This window comes from Salvelinus namaycush, chromosome 26, assembly GCF_016432855.1.
Source record: "Salvelinus namaycush isolate Seneca chromosome 26, SaNama_1.0, whole genome shotgun sequence".
NCBI lineage: Eukaryota > Metazoa > Chordata > Actinopteri > Salmoniformes > Salmonidae > Salvelinus > Salvelinus namaycush.
This window is the reverse complement of record NC_052332.1, coordinates 42,797,889-42,816,250: the sequence shown is the minus strand read 5'-3', so window position 1 is coordinate 42,816,250 and position 18,362 is coordinate 42,797,889. Positions and strand designations below refer to the sequence as shown.

Genomic DNA, 18,362 nt, shown 5'->3' with positions numbered 1-18,362 from the left:
TTGAATGGGGTCCTAACAAAGAAAGTTGTCGCAGCGGTGTTAGCGGCTTAGTTTAATGTGGCTGTTATGTACAGTTCAAAATATGTCGATAAACTAAATGTACATACGATAGACGTTGTCAAACGCTTCGGTTGGATGAATTAATTGATGTATTAATTTTCCATAGAGCATTTTACCCTTTCTGCTCTGGGCTAACAAACTACAGAGTTAAGCTAACATTAGCCAAGCTGTCAAGTAGGCAGTCTACACAGCTCTGCAGCACTTTCTTGCTAGCTAACTAGCTAGCAATAGATTTGAACGAGGACAACAAAGAAAACGTCGCAAATACTGTGCCGTTTGTGAATATACTTTGTCTTAAAGTCGCATTATGAAGTGTATAGCTCTATTTTAATAGTAAGCTACCAGTAGTTTGTCCGTTTTTAGATTATGTCAGTTATATTGATTGTACTGTAACGTTAGCTAACTCACGTCCACTGACTCCAGCTAGACAGCCAGGTGGCTATTTAATCAAGGAGTAACACTGAGGATCCGAGATCGTGTTATCCAATCAAACATGGACAAGAAATCATTCGACATCGTCTTAGACGAAATCAGGAAGGTAAGTTTGGTTCAGTTAACCCAAGTGGCTAATAAAATACTTTAACACCTGAACGATTTTGTCAGCCGAATGAGAATCTGGGTTTACACGACTCATGAGACTGAATATGGCAATTATACTTTAAGCCGAGGAAGCAGCCATTCAACTTGCCATTTTCAAGCGTGATACAGTTAAAATACGTTAGGCACTTACCAAATAATTTTTCGATGAGCAACTACAGTCTTTACGGCCGGTATGTACTTCTAAAAAGGTGTAAAAATAAAAATGCCTTGTCTGAAAGGTATTATTTTTGACCAAGTGATCATGCGCCAAATCCACCTATTCTGCACCTCCTGCAATAATCGTGGAATTAAAATACACAAAATAAAGCCTAGCCTATCTAGAAATATACAATCGCTGTAAAACGTACCCTATATTGTCTACTTAATCTAGTTACATTAAATATTATTGCATTCTATGAAGCGCAGGTGAAACGACAGATATGTATGAAGTTCATACACTGTTGTAGGTGATCAAATCAATGGCCTTTCCTGCTGCTGGACCAGCCAACCCGTGCGTGGCAGTAATAAGTGATTTTTATTGGAGGTACAGAAAAGGATTTGGCCATGTACACTTGGTAAAAAACAATACTTAAATTCTTTCCAGGCATTTTTTCCTGTTACATGTAACTATTTATTTAGACATTTTTTTGGTACATAATGTCTATAGAAACATTCTTTGTTAAGTACCCGAAAGTATTGTGACATTATTACGCTTGAAAAACTGGTAAAGGGCAAGTTGACTGGCTTAAAGGAGAATCGCCGTATTCAACACCTCCTGTATGTCCAGATTCTGGTTCACGGCTCAGCTATCTGGCTATGGCGAGCATAGCAGACGTTATCCACACCACTGACTGATTTATGTACACTAGGAGTGATTTCCAATGGTTTTTACTGGGCTTCTTCTCTCTCTGCAGTGCGTGCTAACAGATCAGCGGATTAAGGCGATAGAGCAGGTGCACGGGTACTTCTCCAGCGAGCAGGTACAGTAGCAGGCAAACAGAGAAGATTGATGAATGACAGCCAGTCACAGATAAAGTTTATGAATGACAACCGGTCACAGAGAAGGTTGATGAATGACAGCCAGTCACAGAGAAGGTTGATGAATGACAGCCAGTCACAGAGAAGGTTGATGAATGACAGCCAGTCACAGAGAAGGTTGATGAATGACAGCCAGTCACAGAGAAGGTTGATGAATGACAGCCAGTCACAGATAAGGTTGATGAAGGACAGCCAGTCACAGAGAAGGTTGATGAATGACAGCCAGTCACAGAGAAGGTTGATGAATGACAGCCAGTCACAGAGAAGGTTGATGAATGACAGCCAGTCACAGAGAAGGTTGATGAATGCCAACCAGTCAGAAAGAAGGTTGATGAATGACAGCCAGTCACAGAGAAGGTTGATGAAGGACAGCCAGTCACAGAGAAGGTTGATGAAGGACAGCCAGTCACAGAGAAGGTTGATGGACAGCCAGTCACAGAGAAGGTTGATGAAGGACAGCCGGTCACAGAGAAGGTTGATGAAGGACAGCCGGTCACAGAGAAGGTTGATGAAGGACAGCCGGTCACAGAGAAGGTTGATGAAGGACAGCCAGTCACAGAGAAGATTGATGAATGATAGCCAGTCACAGAGAAGGTTGATGAAGGACAGCCAGTCACAGAGAAGGTTGATGAAGGACAGCCAGTCACAGAGAAGGTTGATGAATGACAGCCAGTCACAGAGAAGGTTGATGAAGGACAGCCAGTCACAGATAAGGTTGATGAATGACAGCCAGTCACAGATAAGGTTGATGAAGGACAGCCAGTCACAGAGAAGGTTGATGAATGACAGCCAGTCACAGAGAAGGTTGATGAATGACAGCCAGTCACAGAGAAGGTTGATGAATGACAGCCAGTCACAGAGAAGGTTGATGAATGCCAACCAGTCAGAAAGAAGGTTGATGAATGACAGCCAGTCACAGAGAAGGTTGATGAAGGACAGCCAGTCACAGAGAAGGTTGATGAAGGACAGCCAGTCACAGAGAAGGTTGATGAAGGACAGCCAGTCACAGAGAAGGTTGATGAAGGACAGCCAGTCACAGAGAAGGTTGATGAAGGACAGCCGGTCACAGAGAAGGTTGATGAAGGACAGCCAGTCACAGAGAAGGTTGATGAATGACAGCCAGTCACAGAGAAGATTGATGAATGACAGCCAGTCACAGAGAAGGTTGATGAAGGACAGCCAGTCAGAGAGAAGGTTGATGAAGCCAGTCACAGAGACATGCTAACCCCCTCTCCTTTCTCCCTGCAGGTGATGGACATGCTGAAGTACTTCTCCTGGGCAGAGCCTCAGATCAAAGCTGTCAAAGCTCTTCAACATGTGAGTGACAACAACTCTGATAAAGTTGTGTGTATTACTGTGTAAACAGTAGATAGACGGTGCTTTCGGAAAGTATTCAGACCCCTTGACTTTTTCCACATTTTGTTACGTTACAGACGTATTCTAAAATGGATTAAATATGACATTTTCCTCATCAATCAACACACAATACCCCATAATGACATCACAATACCCCATAATGACATCACAATACCCCATAATGAGAAAGCGAAAACAGGTTTTTATACATTTTTGCAAAAAGCATCTATGAGGTTGAAGAAATTGTCCGTAGAATTCCGAGACAGGATTGTGTCGAGGCACCGATCTGGGGAAGAGTATCAAAACATTTCTGCAGCATTGAAGGTCCCCAAGAACACGTTGGCCTCCATCATTCTTAAATGGAAGAAGTTTGGAACCACCAAGACTCTTCCTAGAGATGACCAAACTGAGCAACATCTCTGGAGAGACCTGAAAATAGCTGTGCAGTGACTCTCCCCATCCAACCTGACAGAGCTTGAGAGGATCTGCAAAGAAGAATGGGAGAAATTCCCCAAATACAGGTGTGCCAAGCTTGTAGCATCATACCCAAGAAGACTCGAGGCTGTAATCGCTGCTAAAGGTGCTTCAACAAAGTACTGAGTAAAGGGTCTGAATACTTATGTAAATATGAATTTTCATTTTTTTATTTTTTTTTATCAAAATAAATATATACATTTGCAAAAATTTCTAAAAACCTGTTTTTGCTTTTTCATTATGGGGTATTGTGTGTAGATTGATGAGGGGGGGGGGAAACTATTTACTCCATTTTAGAATAAGGCTGTAACGTAACAAAATGTGAAGAAAGTCAAGGGGTCTGAATACTTTCCGAACGCACTAAACCACTAAACTATACAATTAAATGGTACAATGTTTCAAGTTGGTTGCAGACAGGCCATGTGTAGCCAATGTGATTTATAGGATATTTATTTTTATCCGGATATTTTCCACCTGCAGGCTGCAATGTTTTTATTTGTTGGCTTCATGTCGGCTATTTTTACATAGTTGACAATAGAACTTTCTTTTTAGGTTTATAATTTTCATTTAGATTTGGATAGATTTTTTAAATTTTTTTAATACTTTGTTTTTATTGTAGGAACACAAAGAAAGTACAAATAAAGTAAAATAAAAGAACAAAAAAGATCTGGCAGTTACAGTGCACTTCATACCTTCATCATCATATCATCATATTAGTTACATTGGCATCTTTGAATTAGACCTTTTCCAAGTACAAAACCCATTTTTCCTAGTATTCCTGACCTCTCTCCTGTTGAGTTCTTAAAGCAAAGGTCATACGCTCCATGTGGTGTATTTCTTCTACAATGTCTAAGATCTGGATAGAATTTTGATTAACCACATGACAATGATATTGAGACACGAAGACATTTATTAGAAATGAAATGAAACTGTTTCTCACAAAAATGTGCGAATGGAAACCATAGCTAACATGCAGATCGATAGAAATGGTAAGATAAATTGGCATTCTGCGAAAGCCGTCAGGAGCTGGAGGAGAATAGTTGGCGCCCTCTGGAGGTATTTGTCTTATTTCATCAAATCGTAAGCTTAAAGCATCAGAGGAGCTCAATGCTTATAGTTGATTTTAAACACATAGGGTGTGTCTATAAATGGAAAATACATGTTTTATAATATTCACCAATTGATTAGTCGAAAGAACAATCGATTTTCTGTAGACCAAGATCATTTTTAGTTGGGGACAGCCCTAATAAATATATTTCTTAAGAAGGTTCTTAGAAATCGATCTTCAGTCGTTGGAAATTCTGTTTAGAGTTGGGATGGGCACGGTTCTAAACCTGAGCACTATGGCAGACTCTGTCAGTCATCCTCTAAACCTGAGCACTATGGCAGACTCTGTCAGTCATCCTCTAAACCTGAGCACTATGGCAGACTCTGTCAGTCATCCTCTAAACCTGAACACTATGGCAGACTGTCAGTCATCCTCTAAACCTGAGCACTATGGCAGACTGTCAGTCATCCTCTAAACCTGAGCACTATGGCAGACTGTCAGTCATCCTCTAAACCTGAGCACTATGGCAGACTGTCAGTCATCCTCTAAACCTGAGCACTATGGCAGACTGTCAGTCATCCTCTAAACCTGAGCACTATGGCAGACTGTCAGTCATCCTCTAAACCTGAGCACTATGGCAGACTGTCAGTCATCCTCTAAACCTGAGCACTATTGCAGACTGTCAGTCATCCTCTAAACCTGAGCACTATGGCAGACTGTCAGTCATCCTCTAAACCTGAGCACTATGGCAGACTGTCAGTCATCCTCTAAACCTGAGCACTATGGCAGACTCTGTCAGTCATCCTCTAAACCTGAGCACTATGGCAGACTGTCAGTCATCCTCTAAACCTGAGCACTATGGCAGACTCTGTCAGTCATCCTCTAAACCTGAGCACTATGGCAGACTCTGTCAGTCATCCTCTAAACCTGAGCACTATGGCAGACTGTCAGTCATCCTCTAAACCTGAGCACTATGGCAGACTCTGTCAGTCATCCTCTAAACCTGAGCACTATGGCAGACTGTCAGTCATCCTCTAAACCTGAGCACTATGGCAGACTGTCAGTCATCCTCTAAACCTGAGCACTATGGCAGACTGTCAGTCATCCTCTAAACCTGAGCACTATGGCAGACTGTCAGTCATCCTCTAAACCTGAGCACTATGGCAGACTGTCAGTCATCCTCTAAACCTGAGCACTATGGCAGACTGTCAGTCATCCTCTAAACCTGAGCACTATGGCAGACTGTCAGTCATCCTCTAAACCTGAGCACTATGGCAGACTGTCAGTCATCCTCTAAACCTGAGCACTATGGCAGTCTCTGTGAGTCATCCTCTAAACCTGAGCACTACTATGGCAGACTGTCAGTCATCCTCTAAACCTGAACACTATGGCAGACTGTCAGTCATCCTCTAAACCTGAGCACTATGGCAGACTGTCAGTCATCCTCTAAACCTGAGCACTATGGCAGACTGTCAGTCATCCTCTAAACCTGAGCACTATGGCAGACTCTGTCAGTCATCCTCTAAACCTGAGCACTATGGCAGACTGTCAGTCATCCTCTAAACCTGAACACTATGGCAGACTGTCAGTCATCCTCTAAACCTGAACACTATGGCAGACTGTCAGTCATCCTCTAAACCTGAGCACTATGGCAGACTGTCAGTCATCCTCTAAACCTGAACACTATGGCAGACTGTCAGTCATCCTCTAAACCTGAACACTATGGCAGACTGTCAGTCATCCTCTAAACCTGAACACTATGGCAGACTGTCAGTCATCCTCTAAACCTGAACACTACTATGGCAGACTGTCAGTCATCCTCTAAACCTGAGCACTATGGCAGACTGTCAGTCATCCTCTAAACCTGAGCACTATGGCAGACTGTCAGTCATCCTCTAAACCTGAACACTATGGCAGACTGTCAGTCATCCTCTAAACCTGAGCACTATGGCAGACTGTCAGTCATCCTCTAAACCTGAACACTATGGCAGACTTTCAGTCATCCTCTAAACCTGAACACTACTATGGCAGACTGTCAGTCATCCTCTAAACCTGAGCACTATGGCAGACTGTCAGTCATCCTCTAAACCTGAGCACTATGGCAGACTGTCAGTCATCCTCTAAACCTGAGCACTATGGCAGACTGTCAGTCATCCTCTAAACCTGAGCACTATGGCAGACTGTCAGTCATCCTCTAAACCTGAGCACTATGGCAGACTGTCAGTCATCCTCTAAACCTGAACACTATGGCAGACTGTCAGTCATCCTCTAAACCTGAGCACTATGGCAGACTGTCAGTCATCCTCTAAATTCTTGAAAACCGTGAATTCACTGAAGCCTGGCAAATCCTCTACTTCCCGGCCTAAGCAAGTTGTTTTAGACTTCTGCATCTTTACTGGAAAAGTTCACATTTGTGATGCTTTTAATCACCATTTTATCTCCGCTGGTTTCTTATTGGAGAGAGATGGTTGTCGTACTGGTCTTGGACAGTGAGTTGACTGTTCTTCCCACGTACAGTCCCCAGTTGCTTCAATGGATGATCAGACAATCTCACGTGATTATGGGAAATGGTTGTTCAGGGTTTTTCTTTTTGGCAACTCACAGAAACAGAAGTTCTTTCTGCCTTTTTATTAGCTATTGGCACCAAGAAGTCGATAGGGGCTGATTTAATTTGGACCCGTCATTGCTTAATGCGGCGCCCCTCATTGTGGCCTCAGTAACACTTTTTATTTTTTTTTATCACTTTTTAGTATCAGGAAATATTCCAGGTTTTGTGGTACCACTCCATAAGTGTGGGGATAGTAGTGATCTCTAATTATCTACCCATTTTCAGACTGCCTTTCTTAACTGTTTACATCAACCATTTGCTTTTGCATCAATTCTGATTGGTCAAGAGAGTCAAGCATTTTATTATTAGTTGTTTGGTTTTTTTCCCACTATGTGGATATCCCCCCCCCAAAAAAAATTCAGGATGTGAAATGTCCATCTCTAGGTTAGAGATCTTTGTTGCTTGTGTGTGCATTATTTAGCTAAACACTGGCCTGCATGAATTGATCAAACTTTGACTCTTTGTGTGTTTCTTCCAGAAAATGGTTGCCATCCCCACTACCAAAGTGGCCAACATCCTCAACTGTTTTACCTTCTCTAAGGACCGACTGGTGGTTCTGGAGCTCATCGCTCTGTGAGTAACTCTACTTTACTTTATATGGCCTGTTAATATGGGTTGTTAATGATTGGTTAATATGAGTTGTTAATATGGGTTGTTAATATGGGTTGTTAATATGGGTTGTTAATGTGGGTTGTTAATGTGGGTTGGTAATGTGGGTTGGTAATATGGGTTGGTAATATGGGTTGTTAATATGGGTTGTTAATATGGGTTGTTAATATGGGTTGTTAATATGGGTTGTTAATGTGGGTTGGTAATATGGGTTGTTAATATGGGTTGTTATTATGAGTTGTTAATATGGGTTGTTAATATGAGTTGTTAATATGGGTTGTTAATATGAGTTGTTAAAATGGGTTGTTAATGTGGTTTGTTAAAATGGGTTGTTAATATGGGTTGTTAATATGGGTTGTTAATATGGGTTGTTATTGTGGGTTGTTAATATGAGTTGTTAATATGGGTTGGTAATATGGGTTGGTAATATGGGTTGGTAATATGGGTTGGTAATATGGGTTGTTAATATGAGTTGGTAATATGGGTTGTTAATATGACTTGTTATTAAAATAATATGCTATGTTAAATAATATGCTACTGGTTTCAATGGTACAGTTGAAGTCGGAAGATTAAATACACCTTAGCCAAATACATTTAAACTCAGTTTTTCACAATTCCTGACATTTAATCCTAGTACAAATGTCCTGTCTTAGGTCAGTTAGGATCACCACTTTATTTTAAGAATGTGAAATTTCAGAATAATAGTAGAGAATGATTTATTTCAGCTTTTATTTCTTTCATCACATTCCCAGTGGGTCAGAAGTTTACATACACTCAATTAGTATTTGGTAGCATTGCCTTTAAATTGTTTAACTTGGGTCAAACGTTTCGGGTAGCCTTCCACGAGCTTCCCACAATAAGTTGGGTGAATTTTGGCCCATTCCTCCTGACAGAGCTGGTGTAACTGAGTCAGGTTTGTAGGCCTCCTTGCTCGCACACGCTTTTTCAGTTCTGCCCACCAATGTTCTATAGGATTGAGGTCAGGGCTTTGTGATGGCCACTATAATACCTTGACTTTGTTGTCCTTAAGCCATTTTGCCACAACTTTGGAAGTATGCTTGTGGTCATTGTCCATTTGGAAGACCCATTTGTGACCAAGCTTTAACTTCCTGACTGATGTTTTGAGATGTTGCTTCAATATATCCACATAATTTTAATTCCTCATGATGCCATCTATTTTGTGAAGTGCACCAGTCCCTCCTGCAGCAAAGCACCCCCACAACATGATGCTGCCACCCCCGTGCTTCACGGTTGGGATGATGTTCTTCGGCTTGCAAGCCTCCCCCTTCTTCCTCCAAACATAGCGATGGTCATTATGGCCAAACAGTTCTATTTTTGTTTCATCAGACCAGAGGACATTTCTCCAAAAAGTACGATCTTTGTCCCCATGTGCAGTTGCAAACCGTAGTCTGGCTTTTTTATGGCGGGTTTGGAGCAGTGGCTTCTTCCTTGCTGAGCGGCCTTTCAGGTTATGTTGATATAGGACTCGTTTTACTGTGGATATAGATACTTTTGTACCTGTTTCCTCCAGAATCTTCACAAGGTCCTTTGCTGTTGTTCTGGGATTGATTTGTACTTTTCACACCAAAGTACGTTCATCTCTAGGAGACAGAAAGCGTCTCCTTCCTGAGCGGTATGACGGCTGCGTGGTCCCATGGTGTTTATACTTGCATACTATTGTTTGTATAGATGAACGTGGTACCTTCAGGCGTTTGGAAATTGCTCCCAAGGATGAACCAGATTTGTAGAGGTCTCCAATTATTTTTATGAGGTCTTGGCTGATTTCTTTTGATTTGCCCATGATGTCAAGCAAAGAGGCACTGAGTTTGATGGTAGGCCTTGAAATACATCCACAGGTACACCTCCAATTGACTCAAATGATGTCAATTAGCCTATCAGAAGCTTCTAAAGCCATGACATCATTTTCTGGAATTTTCCAAGCTGTTTAAAGGCACAGTCAACATAGTGTATGTACACTTCATTGTTATACAATTAATTATAAGTGAAATAATCTGTCTGTAAACAATCGTTGGAAAAATGACTTGTGTCACGCACAAAGTAGATGTCCTAACCGACTTGCCAAAACTATAGTTTGTTCACAAGAAATTTGGGGAGTGGTTGAAAAACGAGTTTTAATGACTCCAACCTAAGTGTATGTGAACTTCCGACTTCAACTGTAAACAGCGCCCCCTTGTGTTCAGTGACGGTATTACCGAACAAAAATATAAATGCAACATGCAACAATTTCAAAGGTGTTTTGAAACTGATATAGTCTCTGTATCTGTGTACGTGTAATAAATACGATACATAACGAATATACTGTACACACCCACCAACTTAATTCCACTAAATGTAGATAATTAACCTATAGACCGATAACAAATGTATTTATTGAATAGGCTAAAAAGCATTTTTTCGCAATGTTTATTTTTATATATATATATATATATATATATATATATATATATATATATATATATATATATATATATATATATATATATATATACTTTTTCTGACAGTTTGCCAGCGGCAGTTTTATTTATCAACAAAAAAAATATAACATTCTGCCCCCAAAAAAACGCTTTTACCAGCTAATGGAAACCCTGACACACACACACACACACACACACACACACACACACACACACACACACACACACACGTGTATGTTGTAGATCTTCACACTGTGCTGAGTAACTCTACATCTGGGCTGTATTCATTAGTGTCACACTGTAGCAAAACATTCTGCAACACAAAAACAAAAACAAGCATTTCTTATTGGACTAGTTCTGATTTGCTTCCATGATTTCGTTACTAGTGAATAGGCCTAAACCCCTACTTGATATAGGAAGGCTGGGAAATCCTTGAATTGCTTGCGCTTAAATGTGCTAATGACTTTTAAATCTAATCAGTTGATGGATCATAGCAGCTACTTGGTTAGTTAGTTAATTGATTGGCAGATTGATTGGTTAATTAACAACCCCGGTGGGTTGTGTTCTTCTGCCAGGAACATCTCTGATGCCCAGAACTACCGTCCCGTAGAGGACCTGTTCCGTATTCACCTGTCTGAGAAGAAACGAGCCCGCAGGATCCTAGAGCAGGTAACTCACACACTGTCCTGTACTGTTGTAGCTGTGTTGTAATCTGTTCTGGCTGTGTTGTAATCTGTTCTGGATGTGTTGTAATCTGTTCTAGCTGTGTTATGTTGTAATCTGTTCTAGCTGTGTTGTAATCTGTTCTGGATGTGTTGTAATCTGTTCTGGATGTGTTGTAATCTGTTCTGGATGTGTTGTAATCTGTTCTGGATGTGTTGTAATCTGTTCTGGCTGTGTTGTAATCTGTTGTGGCTGTGTTGTAATCTGTTGTAGCTGTGTTGTAATCTGTTCTAGCTGTGTTGTAATCTGTTCTAGCTGTGTTGTAATCTGTTGTAGCTGTGTTGTAATCTGTTGTAGCTGTGTTGTAATCTGTTGTAGCTGTGTTGTAATCTGTTCTAGCTGTGTTGTAATCTGTTGTAGCTGTGTTGTAATCTGTTGTAGCTGTGTTGTAATCTGTTGTAGCTGTGTTGTAATCTGTTGTAGCTGTGTTGTAATCTGTTGTAGCTGTGTTGTAATCTGTTGTAGCTGTGTTGTAATCTGTTGTAGCTGTGTTGTAATCTGTTGTAGCTGTGTTGTAATCTGTTGTAGCTGTGTTGTAATCTGTTGTAGCTGTGTTGTAATCTGTTGTAGCTGTGTTGTAATCTGTTGTAGCTGTGTTGTAATCTGTTGTAGCTGTGTTGTAATCTGTTGTAGCTGTGTTGTAATCTGTTGTAGCTGTGTTGTAATCTGTTGTAGCTGTGTTGTAATCTGTTGTAGCTGTGTTGTAATCTGTTGTAGCTGTGTTGTAATCTGTTGTAGCTGCGCTGTAATCTGTTGTAGCTGCGCTGTAATCTGTTCTAGCTGTGTTATGTCATGTTATAATGTATTCTAGCTGTGTTATGTCATGTCATGTTATGTTGTAATGTATTTCTAGCTGTGTTGTAATGTATTCTAGCTGTGTTATGTCATGTTATGTCGTACTGTATTCTAGGTGTGTAATGTCATGTCGTAATGTATTCTAGGTGTGTTATGTCATGTTATGGCGTACTGTATTCTAGGTGTGTTATGTCATGTTATGGCGTACTGTATTCTAGGTGTGTTATGTCATGTTACATCGTACTGTATTCTAGGTGTGTTATGTCATGTTATGGCGTACTGTATTCTAGGTGTGTTATGTCATGTTACATCGTACTGTATTCTAGGTGTGTTATGTCATGTTACATCGTAATATATTCTAGGTGTGTTATGTCATGTTACATCGTACTGTGTTCTAGGTGTGTTATGTCATGTTACATCGTACTGTGTTCTAGGTGTGTTATGTCATGTTACATCGTAATATATTCTAGGTGTGTTATGTCATGTTACATCGTAATATATTCTAGGTGTGTTATGTCATGTTACATCGTAATATATTCTAGGTGTGTTATGTCATGTTACATCGTAATATATTCTAGGTGTGTTATGTCATGTTACATCGTAATATATTCTAGGTGTGTTATGTCATGTTACATCGTAATATATTCTAGGTGTGTTATGTCATGTTACATCGTAATATATTCTAGGTTTGTTATGTCATGTTACATCGTAATATATTCTAGGTGTGTTATGTCATGTTACATCGTAATATATTCTAGGTGTGTTATGTCATGTTACATCGTAATATATTCTAGGTGTGTTATGTCACATCGTTATGTATTCTAGGTTTGTTATGTCATGTTATGGCGTAATGTATTCTAGGTGTGTTATGTCATGTTACATCGTAATATATTCTAGGTGTGTTATGTCATGTTACATCGTAATATATTCTAGGTGTGTTATGTCACATCGTTATGTATTCTAGGTTTGTTATGTCATGTTATGGCGTAATGTATTCTAGGTGTGTTATGTCATGTTACATCGTAATATATTCTAGGTGTGTTATGTCATGTTACATCGTAATATATTCTAGGTGTGTTATGTCATGTTACATCGTAATATATTCTAGGTGTGTTATGTCATGTTACATCGTAATATATTCTAGGTGTGTTATGTCATGGCGTAATGTATTCTAGGTGTGTTATGTCATGTTACATCGTAATATATTCTAGGTGTGTTATGTCATGTTACATCGTAATATATTCTAGGTGTGTTATGTCACATCGTTATGTATTCTAGGTTATGTCATGTTATGGCGTAATGTATTCTAGGTGTGTTATGTCATGTTACATCGTAATGTATTCTAGGTGTGTTATGTCATGTTATGGCGTAATGTATTCTAGGTGTGTTATGTCATGTTACATCGTACTGTATTCTAGGTGTGTTATGTCATGTTATGGCGTACTGTATTCTAGGTGTGTAAGGTGGGCTGCAAGGCTCCAGTAGCCATGATCTCTTCATGTGGGATTATCCCAGGGAACCCTTACCCTAAAGGCAAGCCCAGCCAGACCACTGGCACCTTCCCTGTAAGTAATATAACCCTGTGTGTGTGTGTGTGTGTGTGTGTGTGTGTGTGTGTGTGTGTGTGTGTGTGTGTGTGTGTGTGTGTGTGTGTGTGTGTGTGTGTGTGTGTGTGTGTGTGTGTGTATATGTGTGTGTGTGTGTGCATCTATACTGAACAACAATATGAAAGCAACATGCAAAGTGTTGGTCCCATGTTTCATGGGCTGAAATAAAGGATCCCAGAAATGTTCTCTTAAATTTTGTGCACAAAGTTATTTACATCCCTGTTTGTGAGCGTTTCTCCTTTGCCAAGCTGATTAAACAGCATGATCATTACACAGGTGCACCTTGTGCTGGGGACAACAAAAAAAGGCTGCTCTAAAATGTGCTGTATTGTCACACAACACAATGCCACAGATTTCTCAAGTTTTGAGGGAGCGTGCAGTTGCCATGCTGACTGCAGGAATGTCCACCAGAGCTGTTGTCAGATAATTTAATGTTCAATTCTCTACCATAAGCCAACTCCGTTGTTTTAGAGAATTTGGCAGTACGTCAGCATATGTGGGAACTCCTTCAAGACTGTTGGAAAAGCATTCCTCATGAAGCTTGTTGAGAGAATGCCAAGAGTGCAAAGCTGTCCTCAAGGCAAGCATTTCTTATTGGACTAGTTCTTATTGCTTCCATGATTTCGTTACTAATGAATAGACCTAAACACCTACTTGATATAGGAAGGCTGGGACATCCTTGAATTGCTTGCGCTTAAATGTGCTAATGACTTTTAAATCTAATCAGTTGATGGATCATAGCAGCTACTTGGTTAGTTAGTTAATTGAGTAATCTAAAATATATTTTGATTTGTTTAACACTTTTTTTGGTTAATACATGATTCCATATGTGTTGAGATTTTTAATTTTGATGTCTTCACTATTACTCTACAATGTAGAAAAGAGTCAACATAAAGAAAAGCCCTGGAATGACTAGGTGTGTCCACACTTTTGACTGGCTCTGTATATTTAAGAGAAATGCCCTGCTGCCGTAGTGCAACGTAGAAATAGCCCAAAAACAAACTGCAATCCGCGACTAATACATTTTCACCCACGACATCGTTTTCAAAGTAGCCCAATTTTGCAGAATCCTATTTTCTACGCTTCAGCTGAGCAGCTTCCACGAGCGCTGCAGCTTCCACGAGCGCTGCAGCTTCCACGAGCGCTGCAGATCACCCCAGCTGGAACCTAGGCTTCGTTGAAAATGAATGGGGCCACTGCCACGCGTTGTCTGTCAGTAGACCAGCTTGTAAAAAAAACATACTATAGTAACCTTAGTTATGGAGCGATTTCAGTGCCAACAGGAATTGAATTTGAATTCTTTAATTTTGAATTTCTATTAGTCTTAAAACCCAGTGAGACACATGTTAATCTAATGACTACCCTTGCTGGAGACTTAAAACGAACACGTCTAACACAAACTAACACGTCTTCAGGTCTCAGTCAACGTTCTCATCACATAAGCATGGATCACCAAACCGCGCTCTTTTGATGAGGTAATCTTGCTGTATCTTAAAGACTTGGTGTAACAGACGGGCATCTGTGACGAGTAACCTTGCTGGGTTTTAAAGACTTGGTGTAACAGACGGGCATCTGTGACGAGTAACCTTGCTGGGTTTTAAAGACTTGGTGTAACAGACGGGCATCTGTGACGAGTAACCTTGCTGGGTTTTAAAGACTTGGTGTAACAGACGGGCATCTGTGACGAGTAACCTTACTGTATCTTAAAGACTTGGTGTAACAGACGGGCATCTGTGACGAGTAACCTTGCTGGGTTTTAAAGACTTGGTGTAACAGACGGGCATCTGTGACGAGTAACCTTGCTGGGTTTTAAAGACTTGGTGTAACAGACGGGCATCTGTGACGAGTAACCTTGCTGGGTTTTAAAGACTTGGTGTAACAGACGGGCATCTGTGACGAGTAACCTTACTGGGTTTTAAAGACTTGGTGTAACAGACGGGCATCTGTGACGAGTAACCTTGCTGGGTTTTAAAGACTTGGTGTAACAGACGGGCATCTGTGACGAGTAACCTTGCTGGGTTTTAAAGACTTGGTGTAACAGACGGGCATCTGTGACGAGTAACCTTGCTGGGTTTTAAAGACTTGGTGTAACAGACGGGCATCTGTGACGAGTAACCTTGCTGTATCTTAAAGACTTGGTGTAACAGACGGGCATCTGTGACGAGTAACCTTGCTGTATCTTAAAGACTTGGTGTAACAGACAGGCATCTGTGACGAGTAACCTTGCTGGGTTTTAAAGACTTGGTGTAACAGACGGGCATCTGTGACGAGTAACCTTGCTGGGTTTTAAAGACTTGGTGTAACAGACGGGCATCTGTGACGAGTAGACTTGCTGTATCTTAAAGACTTGGTGTAACAGACGGGCATCTGTGACGAGTAACCTTGCTGTATCTTAAAGACTGCATCTGCATCTGTGATACTCCTCAGCCTGAAGTGTTACCACTTGCGTAATTGAAGAAGGCCTTTTTTAATAGCACGATGGGTTGGATTGCTTCAGGAGGGCGGGTCACGTGTGTTTGCCGAGTCAGAGGTTCTGAGTTCAAGTCTCGGTATGAGCTGAATCAGGGGGAACTCGTTAAGCAAGCAACGTATCGTCTTTTACCTGAGCTTCCTGAACTTATGCCTATAGGCTTTAGCTAAGTGGGCCAACACAGTCTTGTAACATGCAGGAGACATGGTTCGAACCCAGTCAGTCACAAGAGCAAGATTAAATACGGAGTGGATTGTCTATCGTTTGACAGGGCTATTCAGCTATATTCTTATGGGGGGGTCAAATTGTATGTTTTGTGACACTCCCCCTTCTAACGCAGCCTGTAATCCTCATGGAAGGGACCAGAGGGCACGTCCATGCTCCAGGGAGACTTAGCTTTCAGGAATTGGGGTCATAATACCTCATAGCCAAAACGGTTCAAACGCTAGAGCCAAATTCATAGGGAGAAAATAAATTCAACATGCCACGTTGGCTTCAGAAACCGCCGGAAGCTTCTGTTGAGCACAGAGACAGTTTGGTTCTATCTGTTCTCCTCTACCTCTCCTGGCTGGCAAAGTGCCAGGATGTTGTCTCTGGTTTTGAATCTGAATTTTAAAAAACGGAATCTGAATGCATCTTAAAAGTTGAATATTGTGAAACCTTGATTAACTTGAAAATATAGTTTGTAAACTTGATACACAGACAATGAATGCAATATTTAACATATTGACAATATAAATGTTGAATTTTAAAATCAGATTAAATTGAAATTTGTATTTTTAAACTGAATTCAATATTCAGTCAATTCAGTTTGAAATCAGGGAATACAAGTTCAATTTGTGCATTAAACATTCACAAATGTTAAATTCAATATCGTAAATACAAATTAAAATGTATAAAATTAAAATACAATTTCTGTTGGCACTGAAATCACTCCATAGTAGTGACCTCGTCAAGACCCCATTTGGTTTCAAAAGTGGGATAACATCATTGAAAGTTTGCCCTAGCCGCGTCTGAGACACCGTTCGGTTTCCAAAATCAAAGAGGAAGTTGTGGATCACTACTTGATGCTCGAGGACATTTTTTTTATGGTACTTTTCAGATTTTTGTTTAATTTTATTTTCGGAGAAATGTGAGGAGTGTGACATCCGTTGAAAAGTAAATCAACTTTGTATGGCCTAATTTTTAACATTTTATAAATGTCAGTACAGTATCGTCATTGAGATGACACAACAACCATTTTGTTTTCTATTTCTCCTGTCAGGGAACTCCTGCAAAGAAGGAGGGAGAGGAGACCCCTGCCAACACAGAGGGGAAAGGCATCGCAGCCCGCATCATTGGACCATTCAAACCAGTAAGCACCAGGCTGTACTTTCATTCTCAACCACTAGGTGGAGCTCTTTATTTCAAAACAAGTCTGAAACAAGTCCAAAATGGCACCCTAATTCCCTTTTTATAGTGCACTACTTTTGACCCGGGCTCACTATGTAGGGAATAGAGTACCATTTAGAAGACACATGGAGGATCACCTTTCACAAGATCGTTTACAAAATGTTTGTTAAAAAAAAAAAAAAAAAAAAAAAAGACAAAAGTTGAATCGAACCACTGTGAGACTTAGTTTTCTGCTTCAGGAAGTCAGATTAATTATTTTTGATTTGGTGAGTGAATAATTTAGTATCATTATGTTTGTTTTTCTTCCTCTCTCCTCCAGTCTCCGTCGTCCTACAACCCTCAGCGGCCTGTGCCCTACCCCATTCCCCCCTGCAGACCTCACGCCACCATCGCACCGAGTAAGACCACCTTAATACTAAACACAGACCACCTGAATACTAAACACAGACCACCTTAATACTAAACACAGACCACCTGAATACTAAACACCTACCACCTTAATACTAAACACAGACCACCTGAATACTAAACACAGACCACCTGAATACTAAACACAGACCACCTGAATACTAAACACAGACCACCTGAATACTAAACACAGACCACCTGAATACTAAACACAGACCACCTGAATACTAAACACAGACCACCTGAATACTAAACACAGACCACCTGAATACTAAACACCTACCATAACACAGACCACCTGAATACTAAACACAGACTACCTGAATACTAAACACAGACTACCTGAATACTAAACACAGACCACCTGAATACTAAACACAGACCACCTGAATACTAAACACCTACCATAACACAGACCACCTTAATACTAAACACAGACCACCTTAATACTAAACACCTACCATAACACAGACCACCTTAATACTAAACACAGACCACCTGAATACTAAACACAGACCACCTGAATACTAAACACAGACCACCTGAATACTAAACACAGACCACCTGAATACTAAACACAGACCACCTGAATACTAAACACAGACCACCTGAATACTAAACACAGACCACCTGAATACTAAACACAGACCACCTGAATACTAAACACAGACCACCTGAATACTAAACACAGACCACCTGAATACTAAACACAGACCACCTGAATACTAAACACAGACCACCTGAATACTAAACACAGACC

The 18,362-nt window shown here is 40.5% G+C and overlaps 1 protein-coding gene across 1 annotated transcript; it reads left to right on the top strand.

The window, feature by feature from the left end:
• Positions 1-48: 48 nt before the first annotated feature.
• proser1 (proline and serine rich 1) lies at positions 49-17,657 on the top strand. The gene is made up of 8 exons (XM_038964813.1): positions 49-598; positions 1,554-1,619; positions 2,926-2,994; positions 7,642-7,736; positions 10,783-10,876; positions 13,180-13,290; positions 17,067-17,156; positions 17,514-17,657. The coding sequence occupies exons 1-8, from the start codon at positions 554-556 to the stop codon at positions 17,649-17,651; spliced, it is 708 nt and encodes a 235-aa protein (XP_038820741.1). The 5' UTR covers positions 49-553; the 3' UTR covers positions 17,652-17,657.
• The last annotated feature ends 705 nt before the right edge of the window (positions 17,658-18,362 follow it).